The 25,775-nt window shown below is 46.0% G+C and overlaps 1 protein-coding gene and 1 long non-coding RNA gene across 2 annotated transcripts in view; one reads left to right on the top strand and one right to left on the bottom strand.

Annotated features, from left to right (window-relative positions):
• Window positions 1-1,248: 1,248 nt before the first annotated feature.
• Window positions 1,249-14,749, top strand: LOC106844669 (WAP four-disulfide core domain protein 3-like). Its single transcript, XM_014862250.3, has 5 exons — window positions 1,249-1,439; window positions 10,912-11,013; window positions 12,619-12,726; window positions 14,151-14,299; window positions 14,478-14,749. The coding sequence occupies exons 1-5, from the start codon at window positions 1,343-1,345 to the stop codon at window positions 14,508-14,510; spliced, it is 489 nt and encodes a 162-aa protein (XP_014717736.3). The 5' UTR covers window positions 1,249-1,342; the 3' UTR covers window positions 14,511-14,749.
• A 1,328-nt stretch (window positions 14,750-16,077) lies between these two features.
• LOC123276413 (uncharacterized) overlaps window positions 16,078-25,775 on the bottom strand; it is a 44,518-nt gene continuing 34,820 nt past the window's right edge. The window contains exon 3 of the long non-coding RNA XR_011493510.1: window positions 16,078-16,951. This is a non-coding gene — a long non-coding RNA (uncharacterized lncRNA). The remainder of the gene's footprint in view (window positions 16,952-25,775) is intronic.

Raw genomic sequence — 25,775 nt, forward strand, 5'->3', positions numbered from 1 at the left:
TCAGAGGATCGTGGTGAGGACTAAATGAGCTAATGCAGTAACAAGTGGGCCCTGACCCTAGCACACAATTTTTTTAAAAAATTAGCAGTCGGGAAAAGAATGAAGTAACAGGAAACACTGTAAGTGGTGGCAACATTACATGGATTAAGACTTTACTTCAAAATGTTGTTCTGACACTTGGGAAACAAATGTAATTTTTTTAACCCTCAGTTTCCTCATCAGTGAAATCCAGAAAATGCTATCTCTGTTACTGTGTTGTGTGAGGATTAAATGAAAGGTATGAACATATACAGTGTAAACATCTGGTGAAACCTAAGTGCCCAGAAAACCAGCGACTCTCATTGCCTGGGCCACTCTGCAGCTGAACTCACGGGAGCTGGGGTGAGCAAGAAGAGAGTGAGGCTCCACTCCTCCTCTGATTTCTGTTTCCCCTAAATGAGGCTAATTTAATCACATCTCCCAGAAGAAGAAAATGGAATAAAAATTGGATCAGAAGTGCCTACAAGAAAGGGGAAATGAAATCTGACGACTCAGGGGTTGGTTACTGCAGCCCATCCCAACTCCTGGCCCAGTGCAGAAGGAAGTGAGACAACATGGAAGAGCTTAACATGTGTATTGGGAGTTTGAGTTCTCAGAAATGAAGGTGTATGAAATGAAATGCAACTCCATCCCCAGAAACTTACATGTATCCTATGGGCAAAGACTACCGTACCTGCTAGGTGCCCAGCAGTGGAGAGAATCAGACAAAGCCAGAAGGAGACCAAAGTCACCTCCTCAAAACCAGCAGGTGACCTAGGAGCACCCCTGCTGGGTCACCCACTGCCCCTTCCTGCCCTCAGTACCAAAGGTGCTGGGCCCAGAGCAGGGAGGGGGGAAGTGAAAGAGTGGACTGCACCCTCGCCAGCCAGCATTCAGTTCCTAGGTTGTAATTTCTATAAGGACATAATCCTCTTGGCTACCACATGCCTGGCCCAGAGAAGACATTTGTTACTTGTGTTGAAAAATGAATGAATGAATGAATGAAAGCACATAATAAAAGTGAGTGCCCACCCCCACCCCTTTCTCAGTCACTCAAGGCTTTCCTGGTTTAAGAGTCTTATTTTTTGGTCAGAGGAGGATGTTTCCTTGACTCAGAGACTTGCTTAGGTAACAACGTGGCATTACCCAGCGTACACATGTTTTTTGTTCTCCAGACGTCAGTTTCTGGGCAGGGCTGAGGCTCCCAGAGTCCCTAGTCCCGCCCACCCCTGACTTTGTATTGCAGCTCAGGGAGCAGAAGCACATAAATTTCTGCTGCTGCTCCCAGCCCTGTTGCTTTTTACCAAAGACTTCCAACAGCAACATGAAGTTGGGAGGGCTCCTCCTCCTTGTGAGCCTCATCACCCTCAGCTTAGAGGTACGGGGGCTTCAGGCTGAAGTGAGACCAGTTCAAGATGTGGGTAAGTCCAGGCAGAAGGCAGGCTCTTTCTTCCTTGAAAGAGGGAGCCAGAAAGTAGGACATCTGGGACCAGTGTGTGCAGGTGGAAAAAGGGAAGTAAGGAGAGAAAGAAAGATGTTGGAGTCAAGGAGGCATTGCAGAGACCCCCCTTGACTGCAGACTCTCTTCTGCCTCCACTTTCTCCCCTCCTTTCCCTGGGTCACCCCTCCATCTGGGCTCTCCACTCTTCCACTTTGGCCCCTCATCAGTCACCCTCCATCTCCCATGCATCTCCCTCTTCACCAGCTTCTTTGTCTTTTGCTACAAATAGATCGGATGGCCTAGAAAAATATTTTCTTAATCATATTAAACATGAATCATCTCAACCTCTTCTTTCCATTTTATCGCCAACATTCTCAAAGGACTAATATGAATTCTCTGCCCTTACTTCCCCATAACTCATTCCTTATCCCCTTAAACACTAACTATAGTCATTCTTTCCCCAGCACTCTCCTGAAATTTCTCTCCCGGGTCCTGTTGACAAATCTCTTGACTCTTCTCAGGAGCCAAAGTCTTTATTCTCTACAACATCAGACATTGTTTCCCACTTCATCAATCCTCAAACTTTCTTCTCTTCTTGATTCTCTTCACTGGATCTTCTTCTTCTCCCTGAAGATTATTGCATTCAACTTTTACCCCTCTACCTTCTTCGCTATCCTTCCCCTACCTCAAACTGGTTGCTAAATTCCATTCTTTGTAATTGCCTCTTGCATGTGTTTCTTCCTCTCCACCCCCATAGCCACACTGTACTTCCAGCCCTGATTTCCCCATCTTAGGCCAGCTCAGTCACTTCCCAGCAGCTCTCCCGGCCCCTCTCTTCCTTCTGAAGTTTGTTAGCTTGATGAATACTGGTCCATTCTCTGCTCTCCTACCAGAATAATCTTCATAAGTAAACTGTAACCATATCCCTCTCTTAGCCTCCCAAATGAAATCCACACTTCCCAGGTCCTCAAGATCCACCCACTGTAACTTTGTTTCCTGCCTACTTTTCCTGCTCAACTTCCCAAAGTGACACTGCCTCCTTGACATTGCTCAGTGATCCAATATAGACCTTTGAGTCAATCTGATTTTCTTTTCCTCCTGGGAATTTGAAATGTGGAATGCAGAGACACAGAGACTAGAAGGCTTTCCGGTTGAGTCACAGTAATGACAGCACCCTCAGGAGGAGTTTCATAGAGTTAAGAGAACTGTTACTTATTCCCTCTATGGACAGTGGTGTTCATACAGACTTATCAGGCTCAACAGAACTTATTTGTCTAGGGGAATCCCACAGAATTGGGCAGTATCTTACAGCAGAGAGCGAAAGATTTCAATTATGAATTTCAGTTCCTTAGATCCATATATATGTTCTCTTTCCAAGCCTGTGGGTAGGTTGAGTGGGATTGTGTTGTAACTGGAGTAGTTCGGGACAGAATGAGGATCTCCTCCCATGAGGAGGTATGGGTTTATCTGAGCATTGATTCTAGAACAGTTGTCATGCATTATAAGGACAGAAAGATTGACACCTGCCCAGAAGGGCCACACAGAACCTCTGGTGCTTGCTTGTAATAAGCACTGAGGATAATGAACATCCCACGGGTCATAAATGCTGCAGCAATGGTGTGGGCTGTACTCACTGTCCAACAAGTGAGTGTAAGAACCCAGTGACCTGCTTGTGAGTAGAGGACAGGCCCCCTCTCATCTTCTCAGGGGAAAGGAATACCCACCTGCCCTCTGCACATGGAAGTCTCAATAAGTCCTGGGGTAGAGGGGTTGGGTGCACATGGCAAGAGAACTGGCATTGTCCTACGTAACACAGGACATGGGAAGAATAAAGGATCCCCACCCCAGGCAAGGAGGCAGCTGCTTCCAGCTGCTCAGCTGAGACACACAGCCATGATCCTGGATTCCCAGCATCAAGGTGTCCCACGGCTTTTCACACTTCAAAACTCTGATAAAAATTCCTTGAGATGGTTCCTTCTGCATGATTGAGGTAAAAGATGAGATGTAAAAGATACAGGAAGTAAGCATTTATTGATTGCTGGCCAACACCAAGGCACTGTGCTTGGTGCTGGAATAAGAACACATATCAGATGAGCTCCGCAGGACACACTCATATGTATAATTATAATATCACCTGCCTGATGCCGCAGCAGAGATTTGCGCAAAGTTCTGCAGGAGCACGAAGGGAATTATTAGCTCTTGTCCAGGCTGTTGGGAAAATGTTTAGGTGGGAGGAACTGTGTGAGCTGGAACCTGAGGGGTGAGGTGGAGATCAGCAGGTGCGGGGGGAGCTGGGTGAACCGTCCAGGCAGCAGTACTACTAGCTGCACAGCCTTGGGGGTGGGAAGGGCTGGGGGCTGGATCTTGGGGGAGGTGGGGTTCTAGGGTAGTGGGCCTGGAAGAGGCTTTAAGGGGAGATCCAGGGCCAATTTTGGAGGGGCTTCATTGTTTTGTCCAGCAAGGTGGATAGAGATCCACTGGGGACGATCAAGCCCAGGCAGTGCGATGACCAAATGTGTATTTGGAACAGCACCTCTGGTGGCAGTGAGTGATAGATGAGATCCCTCCTACCTTGCCCATTGAGTCACCCTAGAAAAGTCCTCTAGAGTCTGTGTGCCCAGGATGAGGGGAAGCTCATCCATGGTCCTTTCCTGGCTCTTTTCTACTCCTGGACCCACAGCTGTGGACGGGAAAGACGATGAATGTTGGATTTCTGAGGATTTCGGGAAGCATTGCAGTGTGGTTCCTTTTGTAGAACTTTGATTCTATAGTACCTTTGTTCTTCCTTAACTCTATCCATTATGGGTCATTGTAAGCAATTAATGTGTGTGCAGGAGTTCCTACAATCAGCGTCACATTAAAGAGAAGATACTAACCAAGTGCCACGTGGGCAGATGATGGAGCTGCTAAGAGGACAAAGTAAACATCCTTCCCTCCAGTCTTTTCTTACTGACATCCTCCAGGCCAGGCCACCTGCACTCACTCATTGGGGTCAACTTCCTCAGCCAAGGGTGAAGACAACCCTTCTCTCTGGACAGCTATTAGCAACACAGCTCTCCCTAGGCAGCAGAACTGTAGGCTGTATTCTTACCATACATAACTCATCTGATCAGAATAAGTCAGTAAATTTTGAGTAAAGGAGATATAATAATTCGGATGGGCTTCATCCAATCAATGGAAGGCCTTAAAAAGACCAAAGTCCCCTAAAAAACAAGGAATTCTGCCACCAGATTGTCTTCACACTCACGCTGCAACATCTACTCTTCCTTATGCCAGAATCTCTCCTCTTCAGCCCAATAAGATGAAAACCTCTCACACCCCAACATGGATGACTTTAGGATCTGCAGATCAGTAGCCCATATAATTACTCAGAGTTCTGTAGGATCAGTGCTCTGGAGAAGAAAGTCAATAGGCCATGGCAGAGAGAGTTAAGAATACTTTAACTGAGAGTACAATTTCATTTAGAGTGAAAGGAAACAAGATTTACCTAGCCAGGCTCTCATAAAGTGTAACTTTGCGTGGGCTCAGCCATTAAGTGCATTAGCTAAGATCTGAGATTAGACATCTGTAGTCCTCAGCCCTGGCTCCAGGGTCCCACTGCGGGACATGGAATTGACCCGGAGTCAACGCTTGGAATGAAGCTCTGTTCACCACTCTTCCACCAAGAAAGCCCCAAGAATGCCACAGGCTTAGGGACTGACACCTAACCTGTAGGTAAGGATTCCTCCCTTGTTCTTGGCTTGGACATTTTACAAGGTCATGTCACAAAAGCAATGGAAGCCGGGGAGTGAATGACCTGCATCAGGTCACTGTCTGTCATTTATGTGTGTCTTTCTGAAAACTTGAGAGGTAGACAGGGAGCTTTAAGCAACTTCTATAAGAATGTGGTCCTGGGATGGAGGTCATCAGCTAAGGACTGGAGCAGGCTCAGCTGGGACTCGCTTCTGGTTTGTTAAGCAGTGCAAACTCAAGTGTGTTCCATCTCTCTTCTCCCTGGGTTTGGCCGTCTAAGCTTGGAGCTTGATGCCCTGAGACCATGGGATAGTTCTCCTTACTTTTCTTTCTACAGTGTACAGCTCAGCCACACAACCTCAGTCTGGTGGGGGAATGAAGGCACATTAGCATTTCTGCCCACATTTTCAGGGTTGCTGCATTGCATAACTCCAGGGGCGACTCCTCACACTGCAGTCCAGGGGAATAGCGCCCCCTGGTGCTGTGCAGTCTGCAGGCTCTGCAGCACTGTGCATAACTCTGCTCTTTGCCTGTGATGGTTGCTCTGCAGATGACTCCTCCTCGTCTGCCTCCCGACATCCCAGGAATTTCCAGGAAGGTCACTCCTTGAACATGAATAAACCCCTCACCTCCTTCCATTCTGACTTCTCAGTCCTGGTCTGACCCTTGCAAGGTCACATGATTATGGAAACTCACCAACCACTCCTGTCCCCAGGGCACTGTCTCCTGATCGCAGTATCTTCCTCAAAATTCATAACACTAGTCCAAGCATGAGAAAGCATCAGAGAAATACAAAGTGAGAGGCATTCTGCAAAATATCGGACCCGAGGAGACGATGGCAATGTCACATTCCAAAGGAAAGTAAGAAGATGTAACTAATAAATGCAGTGTAGTCTCCAGGATTGGATCTTGGAACATAAAAAGGAAATTAGTGGAAAAACAGTGGAAGTCAAATTCTGTATTTTGGTTAATAGTAGTATGCCAATATTGATTTCTTAGTTTTGACCACAATACCATGGTTACATACAATTTTAGCCCTAGGAGACTGGGTGAGAGGCATACAGGAAGTCTCTATTATCTTTGCAAGAAATTTGAAAACTTCAATGAAATGGTGAAATTCCTTGAAAGAAAAAAGCTAATTGTACCTCTTATTGATTTATTGCCTCCTAGCTCCAAATTCACCCTTTTAGACTGTCCTGTGAAAATAGATCTGGGCCCTTCAGATATATTTTTTCTTGCCAGACGGCGCAGGAGCTCTGTCAGGGGAGGGCCCTGGAGAGGCGTTTCAGGAGGAGGTTTGCCTCCTGCAGCACCTGCAGCTTGGGCAGTGCTCAGCTCTGCAGTGCTGGCAGCCTCTCTGGCGCTCAGCTCCTGCCCTGCGTGGTGGCCAGCAGCACTCAGTGGCCAGCAGTTCCTCCAGCATCGGCCCCCGCCCCATGGTTTGGGAGCAGAGTGCCTCCAACCCCTGCCGTGCAGGCGGTTCCTCCAGGGCTCGGCTCCTGCAGTGCTCAGCACCCAGGAGCACCCAGCACCCAGGGTCTTCCCTGACACTCCTCTTGGGCAGCTTTGTAGCAAAGTGCCCCTGCTGAGACACTTCCTGGTGAACAGTTTTCCCTGGCACCCTAGAGGGTGCATTTCTGGTAGGTTCTGCTGGGCCAGGACCAAAGTGACTGCCATTCCATGAACCTGACCATGCTTCCCCAACAGGGTCTGGATCTCAGCCCTGGGGGCAAGGGGTGGGGTAAGGGGCTCGTCCTTGGGCACTCTATCTCAGTCCTAGGGTTAGTGGCCATTCCTTACATCTGCCACCCTGATACTCTCTAGAATTCTCCTTACTTCTTACTAGTCAGTCCCTTGTTACTCTAATCCCCTATTGTAGTTAATCATTCTTTATATTAAAATTACCCTGTTCAAATTCCTGTGTGGTACCTTTCTTCCAATTGGACCCAGATTGATACTCTACCAAAGCCAACTCATGGAGACCTAGATAACCTGAATTGCTCTGTATCTATTACAGAGATTAAATTAGTAATTTAAATGCTTTCTCTGTAAAGTAGGAGGCAAGGTCACCTGCTGAGTGTGAGAGACTGAGTTTGAGGAGAATGGGAAGGTTTTCAATAGTCCTCATGAAGCGTGGGAGCTTGTGTTGATGTTGCAGTAAATTGCAGGGCCATGGGGAGGTCCTATGTGACGTTGTTCATCATGAACTTATGATGGAATTCATCCCTTTTGGTGGGACTTAGGTGCAGGGAAGGAGAAGGTGGACAGTTAGGTGCCTCCAACAGTGAGGTTTGGCCTTCAGGTACCATTAAAAGAGAGCAGAGTTAGGGTACTTTAGGTATTGGGAAGAGGGTGCGAAAGATGAGGAGGAAAGGCAAAAAATAAGAGAAACTGGAAAGGAAAGGGAGTTTGTCCTGATTTACAAGCAGGTGGCTAATTGGAATGAACATCTGGGTTTTATCTCATCTCCCTAAGGTCCCATCTCTCCAGATACAGTCAAAGTTGAGGCAAATTGACCTCAGTGGTGGTGAATTCTGTACAAGGCAGCGGGGACAAGGGGTAAAAACCAGAGCTTGTTTACACAGAGTTGGATCAGCCATTTTTTTGGACTAATTACACAAGGATGACCATTTTCCTTCTTCTGAATTTGTTAAGGTAGGAAGAGGAAGTAAACGCCTCTCAATGGTACCCAGCCGGAAGAAAGAGTGCCTGGCATCCAGGGACAAATTTTCCCATCTCTCTCCCAGCACCAGGAGGTCACTCACTGGTGGATTCTCAAGTCCTGTGGGGGGAAAATGGAGTTCAGATAGTTTAGAGGGGATTCCAGTGGTGTGATTCGGTGGGGCAGACCGGCTGGAGGGTGCCAGAGCCCTGCAGCACGACATGTTCCATCAGCCCTCCTAACTGCGTTTCCTTACTCCAGTCTTGCAGCTCTGCAGTCCATTCTCCATGTTTCAGGGGTTTTCTTCCTTCTTCTCTTAAGTTTTCATTGTACAAGTAATATATGAATGTCTTCTTACCTCAATCTTATTTCAGATAAGACTAAAGACCTCTTGGCTGCCTAAACCCTCCCCACTCCCCGCACCCCGCCAACTCACTCTGTTGTTCCTGAGAGGTGGTGCTGTTATTATTTGGGAGGTTATTGTTCCAGAATTCTTCTGCATTTTCCTGTATATATATGTAGATATAAATGCACACATATTTATCACTGCCTTAGGGAAGAGGGAGAACAGATATGTCCCTTAACGGTATCATGCAATGCCATATACTATTTAGACCTAGGTCCTGATGCAGAGGTAGAGTATTACAGAAAATAAGTCATGAAATCTGAAGCCCAAAATACCTGAATTTGATTTGTCAGGGAGGGGAAAATGTCCCCCTACCTCTCTTGCTTCTTTTGGCTGGTCTAATAATCAAATTGACATAAGAGAGATTAACAGGAGACAAAAAACCCAAATTTTATTTCCTATGTACAGAGGCCCCATGGTATGGGACCTAAGAAGCTGGCAAAATAGGCTGTTTGTATACCTTTTTTAGACAAAGAAACAATCACTTGTGAAGGTTTTACAAAACAAAGGAGTTTGGGCTTGGCGTAGCAAATTAATGAAGGAATAGCCAAGTCTGTTTGCACAGCTTTCTCGGCCTTGGGTTCCCTATCTCATGGGATAAGGATGCCTTCGATCCTGCTGGTGTAGGGAGGAGGCCCTCACAGGGGAGGTTTATTCCCTGCCTTCAGGGGAACAAAGAAGGTTCATAGTGTTCTTCTTGTATTGGCTTTTTCTCAAGCAACTTTAAAAATAATCACTATACCACCTGGGCATACTTTCAGGTGATCTGCCCTGGCTCCATCCAATCCCATTTCGTAACTCTATAACCTTGAACAAGATATTTAACCTTGTCACACCTCAGTTGTGATGCCTAGTAGATGAAGCACCTTGTGCACAGATGTTCTTGAGTTATCTTTCCTCCTCCCTGTCTATATCATCTTCTCCCATTCTCTCTCTCTCTTTCAATCTGATAGATTTCTTCATTACCTTAAGGACATATTTCCCTTGACCCAGAGAACTTGTTTGTAAAACTGCCCAACACCACACATGGTCTGTGTTCTTTTTAGCCAAGTCACTTACTTGGAGGAGCCTAAGATTCAAGTTTCCTACATGCTGATGCTGACCTTGACACTAGCCCAGTTCACAGTCCAGGAGGGTAGAAATCTCAGTTCCTTTGGTTTTGCTGCGTTAGCACCAATGAAGTCTTCAACAAGCAAACCTGAAGTTGGGTGGCTACTTCCTCCTTGCCATCTTCCTCACCCTCAGCACAGAGCTCCAGACGGTCGGCAGCTCTAGGCCAAGATCAGATGCACCTTTCTCAGAATGAGAGCCAGAAAGTGGGAAATCTAAGACTGGACATGTGCAGTATTAAAGAGGGGATGGAGGGGAAGATGGGTAAACGTGGAGAACAGTCTCCATAAGGAGACACTGTCACCACTCATCACCATGCCAGCATCTCTCTGTGTCTGCCTCCATCCTCTCTCACTGTTTTCACCAAGGCCAGCCTCTCCATCTGCACTCTCCAGCCCTCACCTTTTGCTTGCACCCAGCTCTGTCAGCTCCTGGATCTCTCCTCAGAATCTCTAACCCTTTTCTCACCTTTTGCTTCTACGTACAAAGAGATAAATCTCCCCATTCTTCTTTTATTGCTTGTGTTTTTCATGTCATATTTTAAAAACCATTGCCTCATCCAAGGTCACAAAAATTTATACCTATGTTTCATTCTAAGGATTGCATAGTTTTAGCTCTTAATTTAGGCCTTTCTCCCTTTTGAGTGAATTTTTGTGTATGCATATGGTTGGAGGTAGCACCCATCTTTGCAGGTGCAGTGGTGGCAAGCATTTGAAATGGTCACCCTGGACTGCAACAAGTACCTAGGAGGTCAGGGATGAGCGTGATTCTTGAAATGTTGATGAGTTTCTGTGCTGAAGGTCAACCATTAAACTCCCTGCAAAATAACCCAGCCGTTGGGCCTCCCAAAAGATGCTTAGGATCCTCAGCCATATAAGGCCCTAGGGAACCAATCTGACAGCATACATGCCTATGTGCATGTCAGGGCATCACAGAGAAGGTCTCTAATCAATACGGACTCAGGGCCAGGTCTGCCTGGGTTCCAACGCCAGCACCACTGCTACAAGCCCTGTCTGTGGGCAAGTCAGTTACATTCTCCGAGCTCCCGGCCCCTCATTTCTGAAATGGGAATTACATACCTCTCAACAACAATTTTTGTGCCACTGGCACACACTGGAGCTGCTGTATGAATATGGAAATCTCTCTTCTCCTTCTGTTTTCCTGCTGATCAACAGCTTTGGCCAAAAAGCTAAAGCTTATTTCTCTGAATTTTCTTTATTTTTTTAATTTTTATGTTTTTTGTTTATTCAAGTTACACATCTCTTCAAAAGTTAAAATGTCATAGATCTAAACAAAAAGGGCTAAATCTTCCCTCAGTTCCCTCTGCTTGAAATAATCACCATTAACAGTTGGATAAACATTATCTTCATTTCCTCTATGAATGTGCTAATAGGTGCTTATTTTTCTATGATGTCCTGTTTCATATGCCGTTCCTCTATGTAATATATACCATGTAGAAGTGGGCCCGTTGCCCAATCACCACCGCTTCCCTATACCCACACCTGGGGCTTCTTTGTATTCATGGGTCTTTTCTAACGTTAGGAATCTGTGTGGACCGCTGCCGAGGAGACCTGGACTGTGGGGCTGGACAGCGGTGTCTCAGGAGGGGATGTCGTCGAGTCTGCACTCCAGCCCTGGGACCAGGTAAAAGCCGCCCGGCCTGCCCAGGGCTCCAAACCCCACACAACCCAGCGAGACTGTGGCTTAGCTCTGCCCAGACTGCCTCCCTCAGGGGCTTAATCCTGTGGTCTCTGCTTCCAGGCTTGTCCTTCCTGAGGGAAGAGCATGTCACAGAGCCGTGTGTCCCGACTTTTGGAGCACAGAACCCTCCTCTCTTATTTTTTTGTGCAAGGAATGCCTGCTCATTACAGAAAACTCAGAGATACTAATAAAAAGATAAATTATCCATGATCCCACCACCTAGATAACCATTTTAAAGAAACGCTTTCAGTATCCATCCACACACACAGATATGTACTTTTTCTGAGTTAACAGTGGATAAATGTTTATTCTTGTGGTTACTGCATGCCTGGCTCTGTGCTGAGTGCTGGGCCATATTTAAGGAGAGGTCTATGTCCTTAAAGATCTTACAGTAATAGTTACCAGTGCTGTTGAGTTGATTCCGACTCCCAGCGACCCCGTGCACAGCAGAGCGGAACCCGGCCTGGTCTTTTTGTGCCATCCTTTCACCTTCCGGTGCTATATTTGCCATGCCTGCTGCTATTCTTAGGTTTTTCATGGCCAATTTTTCTGAAGTCGGTGGCCAGGTCCTTCTTCCTGGTCTGTCTTAGTCTGGAAGCTCCACTGAAACCTGTCCACCAAGAGTGACCCTGCTGGTATTTCTGATGCCGGTGGTATGATTTTTAGCATCCCAGCAACACACACCATCACAGTACAACAACTGTAGAAGAGGAATTTGGTACCCTGACTGGGAAACGGACCCAAACTTCGCCACGAGGGCACTGAATTGCAACCACTAGATCATCATCATACAGTAATAAGGATGAACAGAAAAACCAACAAAAATCTAGGAAAACAGAATATGTGTATGATTTTTACAAACATGGTGTCATGACATCGTCCCTAATTAATAAATGCAATTCTATCACGTTTTAAATGGCTTCACTGCTCTCCAGTAGAGGGATAGGCCTTATTTTCCACAACTTCTTCTCCTCATACAGATTGAGATAACCTGTCACTTTCAGCTACTTTTTAATAACAAATACAATACAAATGTCCTTAACCTAAATCATATTTCTTTAGGATAAATTCCTAAAAGTGGAATGGCCAAATATGCATTTGAAAGCTTCTGATGTATATTGCTAAACTGCCTAATGAAGATGTCTTTGACACCAAAAACATATGTAGCCTCACGCCACATATCTGTAACTTATTGGACAAATACCTGCTAACATTTTATGCACGTATATGTGTGTGTTATTGATGTGCTTCCACCTATATTTGTAAAAGCACAGAGAAAATTCCAGAAGGAGCTACAAGAAATAGGAGATATCTCCTGGGAAGGAGACTTGATACGTCAAGAGAAAGGGAGACTTACTTTTTACTTTATATATTTGAGTATTTTTTATCCTTTAAAAATAAAAATTATTACATTTAAAATAGTGGAAACTATGTAGAATCCATGTGCACATATTTTGAATTGAACAAAAGTTTAAAACAAATAACGCCCTCATAAACCTCCCTTGGTATCCTGCCAGGATTAACAGTTTTCGGCTGAATTTTTTCTAGTGATAGGTATCTGTGTGGAAGAATGCCAGAGACACCAGGACTGTGGCGTAGGACGTCTGTGTGTCAGCAATGGATGCGGCCGTGTCTGCCAGCCAGCCAGAGACCAAGGTAAAAGCAGCAAGCCCTGCCTTCTGCATCCCTGACCCACTGAATGCTTAGCCCTGCTGGGACATGGCCACCAGGCCCCCAGCACAGAAAGAGAGAGAAGGTGGCTACAGCTGGGGCCAGTGGTAGTCTCTGTGAGAATTAGAAAAGATGCTCCTTCCTCCAGGGCTGGAACACCGTGAAGCTAGATTAACAACATTTTGCTTTAGAAGAATTTGTAAGCTTGAAAAAGATGGAAATACTCTTAAAACAGAAGTTACATATCATTAGGGCACCAAATTATTCCTCAGCAAAGGCTGGAAAGAACATGGTTATGGACAAGTTAGCCTGTGTTTTGCACCCAACCACGTGTCCACACTGATGTGAAACACACAGGTCCATTCATTCATTCCACCAATATCTACACCTGCCCAAGCCTTCTTGCCAACAGTGGGTGGCAGCTGCTATTTCACCACAGAAGCTTCATTTCTTTACTCTCCTGACTGAAAGGCTAGGATCGATTGAAACCACTACAAATTTCGTGGGTGCATGCAGTGGACTGGGAAGGAGGTGGGTGTAGAGGGGTTAGGACTGCATGAATAATCCAAATAACAGCTTGCTAACACACCTCTACCTTATCTCAGGCTCAAGGGATAACCTCAGACTTTTAGGGAGGTGGGGTGTGGGGGATGGAGGAGTATGTAAGGGAATCCCACAGATGAAGGAGTTCTCTCCCCCGCATAGAGGAGAGAATTATCATCCACCAGATCTGCTTCACTTGCCTCACAAGTGTAAGAGCCAGCCTGCATTTGCCGTGCCCCTAAATGATAAGGTAGGCTGTTTGGGGGTGATGTCTAACGGGTTCCCGAACATCAACATGCATAAGAATCACTTGGGGGGTTGTCAAAATTCAGATTGCTGGGCCCCAGCCCCAGAATTCCTGAAGTATGTCTGGGGTAGGGCTCAAGAATCTGAATTTCTAACAAGCTCCCAGGGGATGCAGATGCTGCTGGTATATGGGACCCACTTTGCATAGCAGTAGGAGCAGAACTGGGGTTCTCTTTCAGATGGGGAGCAGAGCCAGACTCTGGGACTCAGTGTTAATTGGCACCTGACGGCACATAGCATTTGTGGGAGGCTGGCTCTGTTTCTGATCTGAGATTTAATTCTCTAGTCCCAGAAGAAAAAAAGGAGGGGGCTAGCAGCAATGTAGTCTCCTCTTCTCCCAGGATGCTGCAGCTGCTGGCTATCGGTACATTTTCCCATAGACAAAACAGCACTGTGTGCCCTCAAGGTTGAGAGGGGAGAAGATTGGGGGTGTTAAGAAGGGAAGAGGCTAAAGGTCCACCAGGGACCAAGGCACTTCAGCCCTCTCTCTCTCTCAACACCAGGTCCCACTCCCTCTACAGAGGTAGTCTGGGTTCTGGAAAGACTGTTTGGTTTTTCAGATGGATCAAGACGTGGAAGTTGTCCAAGGCTGCCTCCAGGAACTATAGGAACTTGTGTTGAATTGTGTAGTGGAGATGAATCCTGTCCCAGGGGACAAAAATGCTGCAGCCATGGTTGTGGCCACTCCTGCCAAACTGCTGTTCCAGACGTGAGTATAACATAGAGAGCTGCTCATGGGAAGCATGAGTCCCTGCCAGCCTTCAGAGCACAAAAGGGATCCCACCAACCCCTGTGTTCATTGAAGTCTGGGTGGCATGGGGAGAAAATTGGTTGGTAGCAAAGAACCGGAATTTCTGGAAAGTGTCATGATTACCTTTGTGTTGTAGGAGGAAGACTTCCTTATCCGTTTGGATGATTAATGAACCTTGGCCTCCTTCAGTGACCACTCCCAAGTTTCATCTTTATTCCAATACCTGGCTTCCCACTTTCCTACTGTCTTCTCCTGGCTGCTTTCTATTCCTGGAACCCCAGTACCACAGGATGAGGATCTAAAATAACTTTGTCTTGAGTGTTCAGTTCTGGCGATTGTTGGAGGTATCATGGCATAACTTCTTCCAAAATTATCCTTTTTCTAAATAAAATTACTTCTGTGGCATTATCCAACCTGGGTCATTTTTTTCTATGTAAGATTTTAGCTCACTTACATTAGTACCTCCATCTTCAAAAAGTATTTAATCCCAACCCTTGGAACCTGTGACGTTTCCATTATCCATAACCCCCCATATCTTCTCTGTCCCCCTTATCCTAACTCCTTATATCAGATATTTATAGTCACAACAACTATGTATAACAAGCTACCCCAAAACTCTTTGGCCTAAAATAACAATCATTCTCCCAGACTGTGAGTTGGCTAGGGGGTCAATGAATCTGTGCTGCACTCAACTGGGCAACTCTGATGTTCTTGGCTGGACTCACTCGTGCCTCTGAGGTTGGCTGATTCAACTGGGGTTGGCTGGGGTGACTTGGCTCCACCCCACCCATTTCATCCTTCTCCTAAGCCAAAGACCAGCCCAAGCACTCAATACTGCCTGGAAATCTCACCATATTTCCCTAGAAAATTCACTTCCTACTTTCCAATATGACTATTTCCTACTTCTTCTCTTTCCTCAAATCTCCATCTCATCTACCTCTCACTCTAGCCTCCACCATTCAGATGTCACTGGCTATCTCACTACATCCGTCATTGATAAAATAGTTGCAAGTCTGCAAAAATTCCCTCCTCTTCTATTCCCATCTATTTGTACCCATTGACTCCACTTTATCCTCTGTTCTAATGGAAACAATGATCCCTACTCATATTTAAATCCAACCCCTCCACTTACTAGTTGGATGCTTCTTGTCTAATCAAAGAATTCACTTCTCTAATTATTACCTTAGTACTGTGGATGTCTCCATTGCTCCTGGATCACTCCACCCTTGTCATACAACTATGTATTGACTCCTTGCTTCAATCCAGGTACCATCCACTCCACAGCTGAAATCCAACACACCATTGTGTATCTGTACTTGCTTTTCTGCTTCCTCACCCCTGCCCACCCCCATTCTCTCCTCAGGGAGCAGTCTCCCTCTTCCCTGTGATTGGCTCCAACCCCCACCTTCCTCACTCCAGCACTCCAGGCAAGCTTCCTCTGGTCTACTACACAATAAAACTGGGCTAATGCCACTGATGTAGCCTTAACTACACCTCATACTGGAGCCCTCCAAGCAAGGTACAAGGAACAGAATCCTAGCACACCGCAAAACATATGTTCTCAAGAGCTAGTAGAGTGGCTGAGGGCCCTGCTGGCCTCCAGTCTAGATGATGCCCAAGGTACTGACAACTGAATTGTGGTTCTATTCATAGTACCAGCGCTCCATAGAGGTTATAAAGAATAGCCTGTTACCTTTGGGAGTTTAAAACCTAACTGCGAATAAGGAACACATCTAAAGGAGAAATAAAATATTTTATTTGATATATTATTAGGTGTTAAGATATTTTCCCTACATTATTTCCTTATTCTTACAGCAGCCCCAGGAGTTGAGCATTCGGAGCCTCTAATTCTTGATGCGGTAACCTAGAGTGATTGATTCTCAAGATCACTTTGCCAGGATGTAGTAGAACCTGTATTTAAATCCAGACCTTCATGGCTCCAAAACTCCCTCTTTTTCATAAACTCTATTACCTCCGATAATAAAAATGCAGGATGTGTATTTATCTGGGAATTTAATTCCAGCCAACTACTTTGAAAGCGGTTGTACTCACCACTCTCCCACAGTGGGAAGCACGTGTAGTGTTGGGGCCTTAGGAGCTGACACTAAAGGGTTTCCTAACACTTGGTTAGTGACTGGTTACAGGATTCTGGGTAAAGTTTTGGGGACCAAGAACTTGAAGAACCTGGATCAATGATACAGTCTCTGTGCCAAGCTGGTTGAACAGTCCCTAAAATCGAGGCTATGGGTCTTGGGTCCTCCTGAAACTTTGAGAGGTAGAGAGGGGACCTCTAAGAGCGGGTTGTAAGAATACCACCATCTTCCCTGACAGTGGCTTGCAATGTCCCTGGAGTCTAAAGGCTACACGAGGCAGCGGCATTCTGTCTGGTGTATTTGGATCCATGCAATGAAAAGTCACTGGTGGCCCAGAAATCTGTACTCATTTCAAGCTGTCCAAACCAAGACATTGGTTCACCCTCGTCATTTTCTCCTCTTCATTGAGCTTCACCTTCTCCATCTCATGCTGAGATCCCAGGGCTCTCAAACATTCCCTCTCCTGGGCCAATCAAATGCACAGTGTTGTAACCCCAAAGTCCTGAGTCTCACCAGCCTGTAAGGAAGGAACAAAATTATGTCTGAATTACAGCCTGGGTCGGCATGCCTTAAATCAATAAGAATGCGTAATTCTGTAACACCTGCACTACCACCATTATTCAGGAAAAATGAATACTGACTTCAAGAAATTACAATTCTCAAAAAGTATCCATTCCCCTTAGGAGTGCAGTGTGTGTGTCTGTAGGAGGAAGGTGATGGATATGAGCAAAGGATCAAACAGATTAGTCAAAATTATTCTGATTAATTAGAGTTCACATTGTATGAATTAGCTGCTGCAACAAATAAACCCCTGAAATCTTACTAGCTATTTCAAATTGAGGTTTATTTCTCCCTGGTATGAAATCCAAAATGGGTCTTCTGGAACACCAAAGAGTTTTCCTTCAGGTGGTAATTTGGAGACCAGTCTCCTTCCATCTTGCAGTGTTCACCAACTTCAACACTTGGCTTCAAGGACCATTTTCCTATGTAGGTGCTTCAGCCTAGCAACAGGAAGAGAATGGAGGAAGGTGCAGGGGTGGGGGAGGAGAGTTAGGGGCCTCACCCCAGAAGTGGTGCACAGCACTTCTGCTCACATTCCCCTGCCTAGAACTCAGTCTCACGGCCATAGCTACCTGCAAGGAAAGCTGGGACCTGTAATCTGCTGTGCTCTCAGGAAGAAGAAATGAGTTTGGTCAGTCAGTCTGCTGCTCATATAGAGGCTGGCCTTCCCGATTGTGACCAGGGTTGAATAGACCTATCTTTAGTGACCAACATTCCATAGAGCCACTCTTGTAATGAAGGTTCCTCCAAATAGCTTTTCACAAAAAGAAAAACGAAAACATATACATAAAAGCTCAATCAAAATTTCTGAGATCTTGTAATAAAAGAAGTCCTGAGGATTCTGCACAAGGCAGAAGGGGAAAAGAAAGTTGTTATGATACTCAGATGTGGGGTTTTCCCCGCTTCAGAACATGGCCAGAGGCTTATTTACCCAAGGAAACTCTCCTTGTGTGCATTTCAGGTAGTGTGACCAAACGAGGAGTTCCAGGTAGTTCTGTGGAGACTGGCAGTGGGGGGAGAGAAGAGACAGTTCTCATCCCTGTTCCTAGATAAGCCCTGATCCCTTTAATATTAACGTTGGGATCTGAAATCTGGAGAACGAGAGTGTGGAAGGAAAAGGCATAAACAGTGTCATGTGGAGGCGAGAGCTTGGATTTGAAGTCAGAAAGAGTTGGGAAATTAAGAAGCTGTGTAACCCGGGGAGTTACTATCTCCTTCTGTGTAAAGTGAGGATAACCCCTGAAAGCACTTTAGATCTTTAAAAGAGATGGAGATAATACATATTTTTATGTAAAAGATTTGTGTGTGTGTGTGTTGTAAAATCTGGCACACAGAAGTGCTCGGTAAATGCCAGGTCCCCATCTCCTCAGCCCATTTCCCCTGTCATTGAAAGTGCCCTCCAGTCTTCAGTAGTCTTGAGTATTAGGTGAAGAAGCTATTTCTCTTGGCTCAGAGACTTGTTTGAAAACACATGATTATTCAATGGTAAACACAGGCCTATGTCATCCAGAAAGGTCAGCTGCCTGTCAGGACTTAAGCTGCCAAATCCTCGTGTCTTGACCCAGGTTCCACATGCTGCCCAGCTCAGTGGGAGGAAGATAGAATCGCAGCCCATCTCTTTCATCTGTGTTGTCATCCGAGGAGACTCCACTCAGCAACATGACATGGGGACTTCCTGCCCCTTGCAGCCCTGCCCTCTTAGGACAGAGCTCAGGGGCGGCCCTCAAAACTCACAAGGTGATTGGCAAGTCCAGGCAGCAAAGGCCTGTTAGTCAGGAGGAGGAATCAGATAGAAGGAAGTGAGGGCCCAGTGTGTACAAAGATGGGAAGAAGGGGAAGGGAGTGGGGAGGGCAGGGGACACAAGACATTCCACATGAAGGAGGGCAGGGGCTATCTCCAGTGCCACCTCTGCATCTGCTCCCAGGCTCTCCTCTTCTTCTCCAGAGCTCGTGCCTCAGCTGCACTCCCCACCCTGTCCTGGGCCTCCTCTGCTCCTGCACTCGCCTTATTCAACAAGGTGCCTTATGGGCACAGAAGAAATGCTCAATAATACAGAGTTCATTTCCTTTCAGGAAGAAGCATCCTCTCTCATGTCCCTGTGGAGGGAAACCTCTCACATCAGTGTCATTTTAAACCGACAACTCTTCTTAGAGATGAGGAAGATTGAGTCGCACACATAGAGAGGGCATGTCTTCTCCAAGATCATACAGTCGTGACGCTGAGGCTTAAACTTGGTGCATTTAGTTATAAGAAGTATTCCTTTTTTAAATAACACTGCCACTAATCCTGAAAACAGCAATGTTTGTTGGGTGTTTGCTCTCTCCTAGGCGTTGTGCTGAGTTCTGAATATAATTATCTCATTCAATTCTCATCCCAACGATGGGGGGCAGGTACTATTCCTATGTTTGCTTTACAAGGGAGGAAAAAGATCTTGACAAGATTCAGTGACTTGTCCGGGGTCCCACAGCTACTATCTTGGAGTCTGGACCTGACCCAGAGGTCGGGCTCCTGAGCTTAGACTCTTCCTGTTACATTCTCCAGGTCTGGTTCAGCACAGGGAGGTCTGGGTGGGAATACACATGCTTAACATTTTCATAGTCCCAGATCTTCCCCTGCGGTCCCTGCCAGTCAACTCAACCTTGGACTCACACTCTGGTCTCAGAGCACAGGGAGCAGCAGAGCTGGTATTTGGGGCAGCTGATTATTCACTAGTCATTGCTGAGAATGAGCCCCCCACCTTGCAAAGGCTCTCAGGGGTGTGGGAATGTTATAAACCAATGTGACCTCAATAAAAGAATAAATTAAAAATACAGAAATTAATTGCAACATAGTGTGCTAAGGGCTATGACCAGACAAGTACAAAAAGGAAGTTAACTCTCTCAGGGGTGGGAGTTGGAACTTTCAGAGGTGACACTGGTGCTGAGCCTTGTTACATAGGGCAGAGAAAGAAAGGGAAAAGGGATTCCAAGTTCAAGGAGCAGCCTGAACTGTGGTAGAAAGGCATGAAGGCCTTGACGAGGGGCAGCAATAGAGAAGCCCGGAGTGCCTGGGTGGTTGGGGACCTGGAGTGAGGAGCAAGGGAGGAGCAGGGAGCGGCTGGGCCCCATTGCCAGGGCTCTGAAGGCCCCGCTCAGCCCTGAGTAACCCAAAGGACCAACTGAGCACGTGCTGAGGGCTCCAGCAGAACAGGGACCCAAAATAAGGTGAGAAAAGAGGACATTGACAAAGAACAAACTGAATTTCAACATGCCTGTGAGTTTCTGCAATTTCAAAAAATGTTTATAGCATTTTCAGCATTTTTGAAAATTTGGAATTCCATATGGAGAATATCACTATAGCACTCTTTCCAGTGTTTAGGCTCTCTAAAAGTTTCTCTCTGGACCTGACTCTGTTACAGAAATTAGACTCCAACCAACCTCAGCTTTGGGATAGGCAGGATTTAGTTAAGGCGGTTTGCAAAATTCCTTTGTGAATAACCTATAACTGTACCCCTTATCCCACCTGAGATTATTAGCAATTTATGAGGTCGGTTGTTTGCCCAAAGGACCTCTAAGTGGCGGCATTTCAGGGAGAATGACAGTGAAGCACATCATGGGAGTCTCTTCCTGTAGCCCCAGATGTAGGAACCAGGACCCCTGGTGACACATCAAGTCCCTCACTTTCTAAAGAGAAGTCAATCATCTCCCCAGGGCCTGATTAAGAGGTGGCTAACTGGTCTTGCCATTCCCAACCAGCCCAGTCATCCTTACCACACATGAAGGAAGACATCAAATGGGCCACAGTGTACATGGCCAAAAGTTATACATGCCACCCCCATCTCCGCTGTCATTGGGGAGGGAAGAAGGCATATGTCTCCAAAAAACCAAAGGAAGTGTGTGATTCAGAAAAGCACTCATCTACATGAGAAGTGCCTACAAGAAGGGGAAATGAAATCTCCCTCCCCAGCTGGTTGGTTACTGCAGCCCCGCCCCACTCCTACCCCAGCTCTGCATGAAGACAGACATCCTGGAAGAGCTTAACGTATATCATGAGTCTGGGTTCTCAGAAATGAATGTGGAGAAGATGAAGCACAACTCCATCCCCAGAAACTTAATTCATGTTTTATAGGCAAAGACCACCGCACCTGCCTAGGTGCCCAGCAGTAGAGAGAATCAGACCAAGCCAGAAGGAGACCAAGGTCGCCTCCTCACCACCAGCAAGTGACCTGGGAGCTTGCCTGCTGGCTCTCCTCCTGCCTCTTGCTGCCCTCAGTACCAGAGGTGCTGGGCCCAGGGCAGGGAGGGGGTTAGTGAAAGAGTGGACTGTACTCTCGCCAGCCAGCACTCAGCTCCTAGATTGTAATGTCTAGAAGGATGTATTCCTCATGCCTAACACCTTCCTGTCCCTGAGAAGACATTTGTTACTTGTGTTGAAAAATGAATCAGTGAATGAAAGTACACAATGAGTTAGTGCCCGCCCGGACCCCTTTCTCAGTCACTCAAGGATTTCCTAGTTTAGGAGTCATCTGTCTACCAGAAGAGGATGTCCCTTAGCCTCAGAGACTTACTTAGATTACAACACGGCTTACTCAGGGTACACACGGTGTGAGGTATGCATTCTCTAGATGTCATTTTCTGTGCAGGACTGAGGCTGCCAAGGTCCATAGTTCCTCCCAGGTCTGACTTTGTATTCCAGCTCAGTGGGTGGAAGGGCATAAATTTCTGCTGTTCCCAGCCCTGCTGCATTTTTACATAAGACTTCCAACAGCAACATGAAGTTGGGAGGCCTCCTCCTCCTTGTGAGCCTCATCACCCTCAGCTTAGAGGTACAGGAGCTTCAGGCTGCACTGCGACCCTTCCAACATTTGGGTGAAGCCAGACAGGAGGCAGTCCCCTTCTTCTTTGAATGAGGGAGCCAGAAAATAGGACATCACAGACCAGTGTGTGCAGGGGCAGGAGGGGAAGAAAGGAGGGAAGGAAAGATATTCTAGCCAAGGAGCCATTGCAGGGACCCACCTTGACTGCAGAATCTCTCTTCCTCTGCCTCCGCTTTCTCCCCTCCTTTCCCTGGGTCACCCCTCCTTCCCCCTGCCCCATCATCAACTACCCTCCATCTCCCCTGTGTCTCCCGCTCCGCCAACTTGTTTGCCTCTTGCTACAAATAGATTGGATCGCGTAGAGATAATAGTTTCTTAACCATGTGAAACATGAATCATTTCAATCTCTTCTCTTCTTTTACCACCAACATTCTCACATGATTAATCTGAATTCTCTGCTCTTAGCTCCCCATAACTATTCCTTAACCCCTTGAAGACTGACCGTAGTCATTCCTGCCCCCAGCCCTCTCCTGAAACTTCTCTTCCAGGTCCTGTTGATAAATCTCTTGACTCTCCTCAGGAGCCAAAGTCTTTATTCTCTGCAGCATCTGACACTGTTTCCCACTTCATCAATCCTCAAACTTTCTTCTCTCCTGGATTCTTTTCACTGGATCTTTTTCTTCTCCCTAAAGATTATTGCATTCAACTTTTACTCCCCTCACTTCTTTGTTTTCCTTCCCCTGCATCAACTGGTTGCCAAATTCTGTCCATTCTTTGAAATTGTCTCTTGCCTGTGTTCCTTCCTCTCAACCCCCATAGCCGCACTGTATTTCCAGCCCTGACTTCCCCATCGTGGACAGCACAATGGTTTCCCAGCAGCTCTCCCTGCCCCTCCCTTACTTCTAAAATTTGCCTGCTTGTTGAATCCTGGTCCATTCTCTGCTCTCCTACCAGAATAATCTCCATAAGTAAACTGCAACCATATCCTTCTCTTGGCCTCCCAAAGGAAATCCACACTCCCCAGGTCCTCAAGATCCGCCCACTGTAACTTTACCTCCTGCTGACTTTTCCTGCTCAACTTCCAACTCTTCCCTAATACTTATCCAGCCTTATATTTTCCATTCCTTCTAATTTCTTTATATTTCAGGGTGTGGAGTGACAAGATGAGATGGCTTGGGTGCAAAATTGAAAGAAGTGTTCACTCTCAGGGTTGTGCAAGCGCCTCCTTCAATTTTGTGCCCTACGTGCCTCATGCGCCTCTCCCTGGTCCCACCCTGTTGCATTTTCCCCTTCTGAACTTTTACTAGGAATTACTTTCTCTCCTCACAACACTCTACCACACCCTCAATTATGTCCTTAAAAAATCCCTGTACTGGGGCTGGCCCCGTGGCCGAGTGGTTAAGTTCGTGCTCTCCGCTGCAGGCGGCCCAGTGCTTCGTTGGTTCGAATCCTGGGCGCGGACATGGCACTGCTCATCGGACCACGCTGAGGCGGCGTCCCACATGCCACGGCTGGAGGAGCCCACAACGAGGAATACACAACTATGTACCGGGGGGCTTTGGGGAGAAAAAGGAAAAAATAAAATCTTTAAAAAAAAACCAAAAAAACAGCTTCCAAAATCTTTAAAAAAAAAAAAAAAAATCCCTGTACTTCAGGGGGCCGCCCTGTGGCTGAGTGGTTAAGTTCACGAGCTCCACTTCTGCGGCCTGGGGTTTTGCCGATTCAGATCCTGGGTTTGGACATGGCACCGCTCATCAGGCCATGCTGAGGTGGTGTCAGACATAGCACAACCAGAGGCACTCACAACTGGAATAGGCAACTATGTACTGGGGGGCTTTGGGGAGAAGAAGAAAAAGAAATCCCTGTACTTCAGGACTCACCTTTTCTCATTAATCCAGTTGGAAATAATGTCTTCTGAGCCCCTCTGAGTCCCTTTAGTCCTTTGGATGTACCTCTCTTGGGACACTTTTCACATGCTGCTTTGTTTCTAGTACTTTAAACATAAGTCTTATCTTCATTGTTAGACTCTAAGCTTCTTAAAGGTAACGACCCTCTCTGACGTCTTTGTATTTCCTGAATAGCTTTTCTCTGTGTTTTAATCAGAATAAGAAATCAGCAATTATAGTGAGTGATCAAACTGCTGTGAGTGGGGACATGAAGTCTTCAACCCCTCGCCATAAACTAACAACAGCTTACAGACCTGAGGGATCATACTGATTTTGTCCTGGGTCTGCGGGTACATTGCAGACATCCCACCAGGCCCCCTTCTTACACTCTCACACATTGCTAACCAATCCTAGCACTCTTCTCTTGGAGCCTGGACAAAGCTTCCCAGCCTTCTCAACACAGCATGAGACAGCCATCTCTATGCGTTGGAGTTGACACTGGAGAATGAACTTCATTTCCCATCTGGATCTAAGGGTTCCATTTTACATATGAGGAAACAAAGGCCCAGAGAGGTCTAGGGTCAAAATCAGGTAGAGAAACTCCTGATTACAGCTGAGTTGCCGAACAAGCACAGCACACATTCGTCCAGAGCTCTGCATACATTTTGCCAGAAGGTCCTGTGAGAGCTAACCCAGCTTCTTGGACCTACTTCATTGATGCTCAAAGACTAACTTGAGGTCCTAGGAACTTCAGGAGCCTCCACTCAGGTCAGGAGTGACTCCTTGAAATTTGGAGATGTGCTCTTCATGTCAGTGTCTGCTTCACCATATGGGACTGCGGAGGGAGCCTGGGCGTGGGGGCCAGGCAGGTTCTGCAAAACAAGACAAGCTGAGGCAGAGGGCTCTTGACATAACGGTATCTCTTTAGACTGAATACTAATGCTGACAGCACTAATGCTACTAAACCGGATGGCATGAATAATACATTACTTCACCAATTAATGTTATGATGTTGCAAGCTGATGGAAAATAAACACTCAGAGCAAAAACAGAGGGAAGAAATTCCAAAAGCAAGTACAATACAGCAATCCATCTAATATCTCTCCTGGATTAGGACGTGGGACAATATTCTTGCAACTCTGCCAAAAGAATGCAAAATCAACAACAATTGTTGCTTTCTCATTGCCAAATTGTGTTCTACCCATGATGTGTCAGAGCAAAGACATTATACAGACGACTGTGATTCAAGGTAAATAACCGATGAATAGACCTGAGTTTCAGGTAACTAGGTGTGCCCATCAACAATGACTCATTGTGATGCTAGGAAATGCAAATTTTTAATTATCAAATTCTGCAATTAGTATAAAATTATATGCCATATGTTAAAACAAGTAACAGAAATAAAACAGATATAAAAGACATACAATGAGGATATCAGAAAACAGCTCAAATATGTATCTTGAACTGAACCAAATACGTATCAGTCCAAATGATCTTGATATTTCTCCAAGCATTAAGCTAAAATATTTTCAGAATATTACCCAAATACCCACAGATTTAGATTGATGGATAGAAAGACAGATATAGAGACTATCTCTAAATATGATAATACTGGCTGCTTTCGGAGAGGAAACAGGGCGGGAAGGATTGGAGGTCAGAGATGGGGAGGAATATAACTTTTCATTGTAAATCTTTATACTTAAATTCATGCATTTACATTTTTCAAAAATCACAAATACAACCTATAGAGGTCCTACTCCACTTACATCAGAAAGGATATTATCAAGAGAGAAGGTAGACTCTGACCCTCCTTTTTCTTCCTGAAAGCAGGAGATAAACCTCTCACATGAAAGGTGCCCTCACTGTACCAGGAGAAAGGAAGACATTCTTGTCATTAGAGTTGGAAATTCTGGAAAATGTGTGCAAACAAATCTTGTTAACCAGTCCTGATCTTCCCTGTCACTGCTCCACAGTTTACTACCCCAGCCCACACCCCTCTGCCTTGTCAACGCTTCATAAATTATTGTTTCTTATTTATTGTTTCTAAAAGCTATAAAAGCTTCTGCTTGGATCACTTCTTTGGGTCTTCATTCTCCTG

This window comes from Equus asinus, chromosome 13, assembly GCF_041296235.1.
Source record: "Equus asinus isolate D_3611 breed Donkey chromosome 13, EquAss-T2T_v2, whole genome shotgun sequence".
NCBI classification, from domain to species: domain Eukaryota; kingdom Metazoa; phylum Chordata; class Mammalia; order Perissodactyla; family Equidae; genus Equus; species Equus asinus.